The following is a 10,738-nucleotide window of genomic DNA, read 5'->3' on the forward strand; positions in this document are numbered from 1 at the left end:
ACACAAAAATAAACTCAAAATGGATCAAAGTCTTAAACATAAGAAGGGAAACCATAAAAATCTTAGAGAAATCTATAGGAAGGAAAATCTCTGACAGAGGCCAAAAGAACTTCACTGATACTGCTCCTAGGGCAATAGAAACTAAAGAGAAAATAAACAAATAGAACTACATCAAAATAAAAAAACTTTGCACAACATAGGAAACCATCAATAAAACAACAAGAAAGCCCACAACATGGGAGAACAAAACATCTTCACTAAAAAGTAGCCAAAACCAGTTTGGCTCAGTGGGTAGAACATCAAACTGTGGACTAAAGGGTCTCAGGTTCGATTCCGCTCAAGAGCATGTACCTTGGTAGCAGGCACATCCCCAGTGGAGGTGTGCAGGAGGCAGCTGATGGATGTTTCTAATTTTCTATCCCTCTCCCTTCCTCTCTGTAAAAAGTCAATAAAAGTATATTTCTTAAAAATGAACAAAATTCCTATACAGACACTTTATAAAGAGGATATACAGATGGCAAGTGAGTATACGAAAAGTTGTTCAACATGTCATCAGAAAACTGCAAAATGAAAAACACAATGAGATTTCACACATATCTGTTAGAATGGCCAAAATCTAAAACCCTTACATACCAAATGTAGGACAAGATGTGCAGCAACAGGAATTCTGATTCATTGTTCGTGGGAAACTAAAATGGTACAGTGACCATATTTACCTGGCAGGGGAGATACCTTGATCATAAAAGTTTGGCAGTTTCTTAAAAAACTAAACAAACTTTAATCCAGTAAACACACACAGAAGAGTTTATTTAAATAACTGAAAACTATGTTCTCAAAAAACCTGAGTATGGATAGATGTTTATATCAACTTCATTCAAAATACCAAAACTTGGAAGCAACAATGAACCAAAATATTTTTAAAACATATAAAGAAAAAAAAAAAACTTTTTAAAGAAAGATATCAAGCTATGAAAACAGAGAAAAGCTTTAAGTGCATAAGATTAACTGAAAAAAAGCCAATCTGAAAATGCTACTTTCTGATTCCAAATATATTATTTTCTGGAAAAAGCAAAACTATAAAACCTAGTAAAGAAACAAAATGATGTGTAATATAAACTACAGCTTGTGTGATAATTATGGCCAATGTAATTTCTTTCACTGATTTAATTTACACTCTAGTGGAGGAGGATAAATGATAACTCTGTACTTTCTGCTCAACTCTATTGTGAACCTAAAAACTAAAAAGCCTATGAAAAATGAAAAAAGGACTGGATTGCATAGCTTTGTGACTCATGGAGGTCACCGGTTGGATTTTGAGTCAGAGCTTATGTCCAGGTTGCATGCCGGAGGCAGACGATTGATGTTTCTCTCATCAATATTTCTATCTTTCTGTCCCTCTCACTTGTTCTAAGGAAAAAAAAAAATCATTTTAAAAAATAAAACAAGAGAACAATTTAAAATCATTGGATTTAGGGTAATTTATAAAAGACAACATAAATATTAAGTGCTTTAAAAATAAGGATAGGCAGAAACCGGTTTGGCTCAGTGGTAGAGCGTCGGTCTTCAGACTGAAAGGTCCCAGGTTCGATTCCGGTCAGGGGCATGTACACAGGGACATCCCCAGTAGGGGGTGTGCAAGAGGCAGCTGGTCGATGTTTCTCTCTCATCGACGTTTCTAGCTCTCTATCTCTCTCCCTTCCTTTCTGTAAAATAACAATAAAATATATATATAAAAAATATATATATAAGGATAGAAAAAGACCTACCTCATAACAATAACCCTCCTTCCTCACCTAAAATATACTAGAGTTATACTAACTCAAGAATACACAGAGGTAGATTTACAATTGTCAGTATACAAGACACAATTTATTCATATGTTATTTATTTGCATTACAACTATAAACTTCTTTATAGAACTATAAAGTAAGCTTATGATCAACAATATATGTAACATCTTTTTTTTATAATATATATATTTTTATTTTTATTTTTTTTACAGAGAAGAAGAGAGAGAGATAGAGAGTTAGAAACATCGATGCGAGAGTCATCGATCAGCTGCCTCTTGCCCGCCCCCTACTGGGGATGTACCCACAACCAAGGTACATGCCCTTGACTGGAATTGAACCCAGGACCCTTCAGTCCAGCTCTCTATCCACTGAGCCAAACCGGTTTCAGCTATATGTGACATCTTAAGGTAACAAGAATAACTGAAGATTAAAGAGATCTCTATTTAGTTAATAGTCCAATCACACAAAGAATAAATAAAACAATATTTTCAATTTGTATGCATCTTATAAGTTAAAAATATATCTAGCGAGAATTACTAAAACAGTTTATTGGGTAAGTCCACAATTCCAGGTAATGATTAACCAATGTTTTCACTTGTAATAAAACACCTGATTTATTTACTTATTTATTTACTTCGTTTAAAACTAGAGGTCCAGTGCATGAAATTCAGCAATCAGGGGTACAAGGATAAGGGGGTAGGGAGGAGGAACTCGGGCAAGCGCGGGCAGTCAGGGAGCCTTCGGGGAATGTCTGACTGCTAGAGGGGGCCTAAGACAGCAGTCAAACATCATTAGTGCTGCCATGAAAGCAGGAGAGGCTCCAGCCACCACCACTACACTCAACAGCCCTAAGACTGGCTTAGGGCTTCTGGCTGAGCCGCCCTCCCCTGGTGAAAGTTTACTGACCACCTGGGGGAGCGGGGAGGGCAGCTCCTGTGTTGAGCATCTGCCCCCTGGTAATCAGTGCATGACAGCAAATGGTCATTCTGCCATTTGGATTATTTGCATAACAGCCTTTTATTATATAGGATATATTTTTAATGATTTCAAGGAAGAAGGGAGAGGTAGAGAGATAGAAACATGAATTATCAGAGAGAATCACTGATCAGCTGCCTCCTGCAAGCCCCCTACAAAGACTAAGCCACAACTCGGGCAAGTGCCCTTGACTGGAATTGAACCCGGAACCCTTAAGATTACAGACAGATTCACTATCCACTGAGCAAAACTGGCAAGGCAAAACCAGCTGATTTAAAACAAAACAAAACAAGGCAACTTGGGACATATGGAAAGTATAATAAGCAAATTGCAAATAACTCAAATAACTGACATGTATAATAAATGCAACATTATCTATAACCATAAAAGCAAATATGCTAATTAGACCAAACATCCTTCCAGATGAAGCCAGGCTGTGAGAGAAGCCCAAGTCCTGGTGGCCAGAGGGAAGCCCAGATCCTGGGTGCCTGCTGGTAAACGAAAGGAAGCCTGAGTTCCAGTGGATAGAGGAAAGTCCAGTTCCCAGGTGCCAAAGGGAAGCTGGTGCTGGTAGCCGGGGGAAGGAAGGCCTACTCTTGCACGAATTTTGTGCATCAGGCCTATGGTCCCATATAACAAAAGGATAATATGCAAATTGTCCTCTTGACCTGGACTTCAACTAAGGGACGATCGGGGGCAAATGGCTGGACCACACCTGTACACAAATTCATGCATCAGGCCTCTAGTAACATATAATTTTTCTTCAAGTACTTAATAAATTAAAATATGCTGGGCAATGCCTCAATAAATTCCCAAGTAATAACATCATTAAAAAAAAAAAATCTTTGTCCACAAAGAATTTGAGTAGAAAATCTTCCAATTGCTTAAAAATGAAGCACGTTATAATTTGTAGAAAAAAAAAAAAAAATTAATATCTGCCGGGACCGGTTTGACTCAATGGATAGAGCGTCGGCTTGGGGACTGAAGGGTCCCGGGTTCGATTCCGGTCAAGGGCATGTATCTTGGTTGCGGGCATATCCCCAGTAGGGGGTGTGCAAGAGGCAGCTGATCGATGACTCTCTCTCATCGATGTTTCTAACTCTCTATCTCTCCCTTCCTCTCTGTACAAAATCAATAAAATAAATTAAAAAAAAAAAAAAAATTAATATCAAAGAAGAATGACAGCACAAACTTTGAAAGACGTTAACTAAATGACAGGAGACAGAAAACACATCAAAAGTCATGGGATGTGCCGAAACCGGTTTGGGCCACTGGATAGAGCATCGGTCTGCAGACTGAAAGGTCCCAGGTTCAATTCCGTTCAAGGGCATGTTCCATAGGTTGCAGCACATCCCCAGTAGAGGGTGTGCAAGAGGCAAATGGCAAACTCTCATAGACGTTTCTAGCTCTCTATCTCTCTCCCTTCCTCTCTGTAAAAAAATCAATAAAATATATTAAAAAAAAAAAAGTCATGGGATGTAACTTGGCAAGATTTACAGTATTTAAAAAATACAAAAACAAAAAGCTATACAATTAATTATCTAAATTTCCATATCAAATCAGAAAATAACAAACCAAACCCAAAGGAGTGAATAAAGATTAAAAGTAACATATACAAATGAAAATACAAAACAGACTACTTTGCAAAATGTAATAAAATTGATTAAACCTCCAAAAAACTGACCTCGAAAAAGTAAAAATAACAAAATCAGAAATAAAGGAGGACTAACATTAAGCCTTTTACAATTATTTCCCACTTATCATATACAAATATTTCCAAAAGAAAAGAAAAAGATTTCCACACTGGCATGCATAAAACATTGACACTAAAATCTATGTAAAGTCCTTTACATATATTATTTAATATATCTTCATTTCCATGATACAAGAAACTAATGCTTAATGATTATATTATTTAGTCAGAATCATAAGTAAAGGGTACAATGACTGCTATGTTTTTTTGCCCTCAAATTCAAACACAAGGTCTTACATACAAAAAACAAAACAAAACAGAAGTACACTCTCAAGCATGTACAATAGGTTTCAAGTTGCAAAGAGTTTCAATAACTATTAAGTGTAATTTATAATAGCAATAGCATTTATGATAACTTTACAAATTATTAAGGGTGTGTGATACTGTTTAGCACCCAAAATAATAAAGCCTTAATATCCTACCTGATTCTGCTGGAAAGAAGGCTGAGACTGTCCATCAGGAGTATGGCCCTGGCTGTCATCCCCTCCTATTGGAGAGCCACAATGTTTTGTGGCTGTCATACTGGACACAAAACAGATCTTTGCTACTTGATCTGTTTATGTGGTTGTTGTAAAAGAAGAAATTATAGTCCACTTATAGAAGACAAAATACCAGCATATGTCAGCCTTAAAAATCTCCAACTCAAGGGCAGACCATCTTGCAAAGACCATTTCATAACCTAAAAGTAAAAAAAATAAGATATGCATTTTTAAATATAAAATATAAATGAGGCATTCCAAATATATGTATGGTAATAGCACCAGAATTTATATGCTATAAACTCAATTTAAATTCATGTTGTACCAACTGTTATAATAAAACATAAAAGTACAGTCTTGATACTATTTCTAACTTAAGAGGAAATTTAAGGTTCTTAGTACTCATTATTTACTCAGAATATATAATATGACTATCAAATGCAGCCTAAAATACACTGTGAAAATATAAATAAATACTCAAAAGTAGGATAAAGATTTCTTTTTATAAGTAAAATCAAAAATGAAATTCAGAGAAAAACTCTGTTTTAAGAATACGATTAAGCCAAAACCGGTTTGGCTCAGTGGATAGAAAGCTGGCCTGCGGACTGAAGGGTCCCTGGTTCGATTCCGGTCAAGGGCATGTACCTGGGTTGCGGGCACATCCCCAGTAGGGGGTGTGCAAGAGGCAGCTGATCGATAATTCTCTCTCATCGATGTTTCTAACTCTCTATCCCTCTCCTTTCCTCTCTGTCAAAAAAATCAATAAAATACCACAATCCCAGTGGAGGATCCAAGGTGGCTGCTCGGGCGGAATCCCAGGCGAGCAGCGAAAAGCAGGGCCCCCAGAGTCGCGCACATTGGGCGCAGAGGACTGAATGTTGACTCTGATGCTGGATTACCCTAGCCGGAAGAAACAAAGCCTCCGGCGGCACTGAGCCCCAGTCCAGACTGCTCTGAACCCCAGTTCTAGGCCAATCCCTGGGGACCCAGGCTTAAGCAGAGGGAGATGGAGCTGTGAGGTGGAGTCCTGGGAGAGCGCCAAAAGGCCGAGCCCCGGAGTCCCGCACATTGCTTGCAAGGGAATGTTGACTCTGATGCGGGATTGCCCTGGAGGGGGGGAACAGGAGCCCCGGCCGTGTTGGGCCCCAGTTTCGACTGCTCTGAACCCCAGTCCTGGACCAGACCCTGGGGACCCAGGCTCAGGCAGGGGGAGACGGGGCTGTGAGGCGGAATCCCAGGGGAACGGCGAAAAGCGGAGCCCCCAGTCGCGCACACTGCGCGCAGAGGACAGTCTGTTGACTCTGATGCTAGACTCCCCTAGCGGGAAGGAGAAAAAAGCTCCAGACTGGAGGAATGCGACGAGGAGCAGGAGCCCCTGCCGGACACCAGACAGCGGGCACCAGCAAGGAGCCGGGCAACGGGGCCCCCGGGGGGGTGGGGGGGGGGGTGCTCCTGGGCCTTCGACCACTGAGCGCGGGCAATGGAGCCGAGGCCGGGGGCTGCTTTCTGGGCTGCGGTGCCGACCCCGGCAACAGGCTGAAGCAGTGCAGGAGCCCGCGGAGAACAAAGAGGTGCCACAGGCCAACCTGCTGAGCTTCCAGGACAAGGAGGAAAAAACCAAAGAAGTTCTCAATGTGAAGAAATCAAGTGAGAGCAAAAGATAGTAAAATTACTTAAGAAAGAATACAAAGAAGATCTTGAAAAATCAAAGACTAAGTCAGAACTCAACTCACCAGCCAACATTGCAACATAAATGCGTTTTTTAAAAAAAAAAAAAAAAAGGGACAGAATGTTGGAACAGCGGCGGCCAGGCCTAGAGTGGCCAGGCACAAGGCAGTGGCAGCCAGGCCCGGAGCAGCAATGGCCAGGCCCCAGAGCAGCAGCATCAACAGCCAGCACTGGAGCAGCCAGACCTGGGCCAGTGGCAGCCAGGCCTGAGGCGGAGGCAGCCAAGCCGAGGGTGACCAGTCCAGGAACACCCAGACCCAGAGTGGCCAGGCCTGGAGAAGCAGGGCCCAGAGCAGCCAGGTTGGGAGCAGCCAAGCCCAGAACAGCAGTAGCCAAGCCCGGAGCATCCAGGCCGGGAGCGGCCAGGCTCAGAGAGGCCGGGCCCAGGGCAGCAGCTGCCAGGCTGGGAGCAGCCAGGCCCGGAGCAGCCAGGTCTGGTGTGGCCAGGCCCGGAGCAGCGGTTGCCAGGCTGGGAGCGGCCAGACCCGGAGCAGCCGGGTCGGGTGCGGCCAGGCCCGGAGCAGCAGCAGCCAAGTCCAGAGCAACTATGTTGGGAGCGGCAGGACCAGACCCGGAGCAGCTGGTTGTGGAACGAACCAGAGCAACAGAGGCCAGGCCCGGAGCAGCCAGGCCCAGAACAGCTCGCTCCTCACCTGCCACCACCACAAGGCTGCCTCTCAGACATGGCTGGAAACTTTTGCGGGAATTTGAGGGTCTGCTGAATCAAGTGATGAAGGCTTAGATCTGGATGTGTTGAGTTAGTATAGCGCTGGGGTGTTGATCTGTGAGTGCCTTAGGTGGGGTCTGGATGAGGCTGGTTGACCAATTTGGAAATGTCTTTTGTGTGAAGTGTATCATTGGGCATGTGGAGGTATTATTGATATGAGAAAATGCTAAGTAACTGATTTACTATCTGAAAAGGGATTTACTATCGGGGAAAAGGAGGGAGGAAGAGACTGAACATAAACTGTGCACCTATGGATGAGGACAATGGGGGATGGGGAGGGGGCAGAGGGTGGGGTGGGAACCTGTTGGAGGGAGGAAGAAATGAGGAATCTTTGTAATAATATGAACAATAAAGATTGATTTTTTTAAAAATCAATAAAATATAAAATAAAAAAAATACGATTAATACTAAGTACTTTTTTAAAAATTCCTGATGTAGGCAGTGACCAGACCCGGAGCAGCTGGTTGTGGAACGAACCAGAGCAACAGAGGCCAGGCCCGGAGCAGCCAGGCCCGAAACAGCTTGCTCCTCGCCTGTACCTGCCCACGGCTGCCTCTCAGACATGGCTGGAAACTTTTGCGGGAACTTGAGGGTCTGCTGAATCAAGTGATGAAGGCTTAGATCTGGATGTGTTGAGTTAGTATAGCGCTGGGGTGTTGATCTGTGAGTGCCTTGGGTGGGGCCTGGATGAGGCTGGTTGACCTATTTGAAAATGTCTTCTGTGTGAAGTGTATCATTGGGCATGTGGAGGTATTATTGATATGAGAAAATGCTAAGTAACAGATTTACTATCTGAAAAGGGATTTACTATCGGGGAAAGGGAGGGAGGAAGAGACTGAACATAAACTGTGCACCTATGGATGAGGACAATGGGGGATGGGGAGGGGGCAGAGGGTGGGGTGGGAACCTGGTGGAGGGAGGAAGAAATGAGGAACCTTTGTAATAATATGAACAATAAAGATTGATTTAAAAAAAAAAAAAAAGAAAAAAAAAAAAAAAGAAAAATTCCTGATGTACACATATATACATATACACATCTCCTAATAGTCCCCCTGAAAATCACACTGTCTCTGCTTCACTCTTTAAAAAAATATATATTTTACTGATTTTTTTTACAGAGAGGAAGGGAGAGGGATAGAGAGTTAGAAATATCGATGAGAGAGAATCATCGATCAGCTGCCTCTTGCACACCCCCTACTGGGGATGTGCCCGCAACCAAGGTACATGCCCAGAATCGAACCAGGGACCCTTCAGTCCGCAGGCCAGCGCTCTATCCACTGAGTCAAACCGGTTTCGGCTCTGCTTCACTTTTATTTTCTGTACTAGAGAACCATTGTGCAATAGGCCTTCCTTCTCTTGGCTTCCAACACCGGTTTTCCTCCAGCAACCAGGAGCAGGCCTTAACTCCGGCCAGAGTCTGCACCTTCACTGCAGACTCCGGGAGTCTGCCATCTTCATCTTCGCTGAGGCTGGAGTGCAGTTTCTGTAGATCCCTTCGCCCCCCCCCCCACCCTTCCTTTCATAGCAAGGCATCCTGTCCAGCCCAACCATGAATCTCTCTCACCATTGATGTTTCTATCTCTCTATCCCTTTTCCTTCCTCTCTGAAATCAATAAAAATAAATTTTAAAAAATATATAAAAACAAAGAGAGAGGACTCAAATAAATAAAATCAGAAATTAAAATGGAGAAATTAAAATTAAAATTTGACCCAGTAATCCCACTCCTAGGAATATATCCAAAGAAACTAGAAACACCAATCGAAAGGATATATGCACCCTATGTTCATAACAGCACAATTTACAATACCTAGGACTTGGAAACAGCCTAGGTAACCATCAGCAGATGACTGGTTCAAAAACTATGGTACATCTACACAATGGAATATTATGCTGCCATAAAGAAGAAGGAATTCTCATCATTTGCAGCAACCTGGATGGAATTGGAGAATATCATGCTGAGTCAAATACCGTAAGCCAATCAATGAAAGAAAAACACCACATTTATGGATAATAAACACTCACTCATTTATGGATAATAAAAAACATTATAAACTGACAAACCAAAAGATAGATAAAGAGACAGTAAAGCAGCCGAAACCGGTTTGGCTCAATGGATAGAGCGTCGGCTTGTGGACTGAAGGGTCCGGGTTCGATTCCGGTCAAGGGCATGTACCTTGGTTGCAGGCATATCCCCAGTAGGGGGTGTGCAAGAGGCAGCTGATCAATGACTCTCTTTCATCGATGTTTCTAACTATCTCTCTCCCTTCCTCTCTGTACAAAATCAATAAAATATATTTTAAAAAAAGAGAGAGAGAGAGAGAGAGAGACAGTAAAGCAACAAGCAGATTGTCAAATTACAGCGGGGAGGGGAGGAGATCTGGTGAAGATAAGAGATCAATGGAAGGACTTCTATACATGCATATAAGTACAACCAATGGACACAAAACTCTGGGAAGGGAGGGCATGATGAAGGGGAGGGGAAGAGAATGGTATATGTACACAGATAATAATTTAATGTTAAAAATTTTAAAAATAAAATAAAATAATTTGGAGAAGTAATTACCGACACCACAGAAATACAAAGGATTGTAAGATAATACTATGAACTATATGCCAAAATACAGGGCAATGTGGATAAAATGGACAAATTCCTAGAAAATTACAATCTCCCAAAACTGAATCAGAAGGAAACAGAAAAACTGAATATGCCATTAATAATTGATAAGAGAAGTAATAATAAAAACTCCCAGCAAACAAAAGCCTAAGTTGAGAAGGCTTCTCAAAGATTTACCAAACATTCAAAGCAGAATTACCATCTATACTAAAATTATTCCAAAAAATTTAAGAGAAAGGAACACTTCCCAAGCTCTATATATGAGGCCAACTATATCCTATTCTAAAACCAGATAAAGACACTACAAAGAAAGAGAAGTACAGGCCAATATCCTTGATGAACACAGATGCTAAAATCCTCAACAATATATTAGCGAATAGGACCCAGAAATATATTAAAAATATCATACACATGCGGAAACCGGTTTGGCTCAGTGGATAGAGCATCAGCCTGCGGACTGAAAGGTCCCGAGTTCAATTCTGGTCAAGGACATGTACCTGGGTTGTGGACACATCCCCAGTAGGGGGTGTGCAAGAGGCAGCTCATCGATGATTCTCTCTCATCCATGTTTCTAACTCTCTATCCCTCTCTCATCCTCTCTGTAAAAAATCAATAAAATGGTATTTCTTCCAGAGATGCAAGCCTGGTACAATATCTGGAAATCAATAAAG

The 10,738-nt window shown here is 41.9% G+C and overlaps 1 protein-coding gene across 6 annotated transcripts in view; it reads right to left on the bottom strand.

The window, feature by feature from the left end:
• LOC311615834 (ubiquitin carboxyl-terminal hydrolase 9X-like) overlaps positions 1 to 10,738 on the bottom strand; it is a 206,135-nt gene that overhangs the window by 170,035 nt on the left and 25,362 nt on the right. For all 6 annotated transcript variants that reach the window (XM_084871268.1, XM_084871269.1, XM_084871265.1 and 3 more), the window contains one exon: positions 4,941 to 5,197. In XM_084871268.1, the coding sequence (XP_084727394.1) occupies positions 4,941 to 5,039 (99 nt within the window). In that variant the 5' untranslated portion in view covers positions 5,040 to 5,197. The remainder of the gene's footprint in view (positions 1 to 4,940; positions 5,198 to 10,738) is intronic.

Source organism: Pipistrellus hanaki (genome assembly GCF_964339955.1).
Source record: "Pipistrellus hanaki genome assembly, chromosome: Y".
NCBI classification, from domain to species: domain Eukaryota; kingdom Metazoa; phylum Chordata; class Mammalia; order Chiroptera; family Vespertilionidae; genus Pipistrellus; species Pipistrellus hanaki.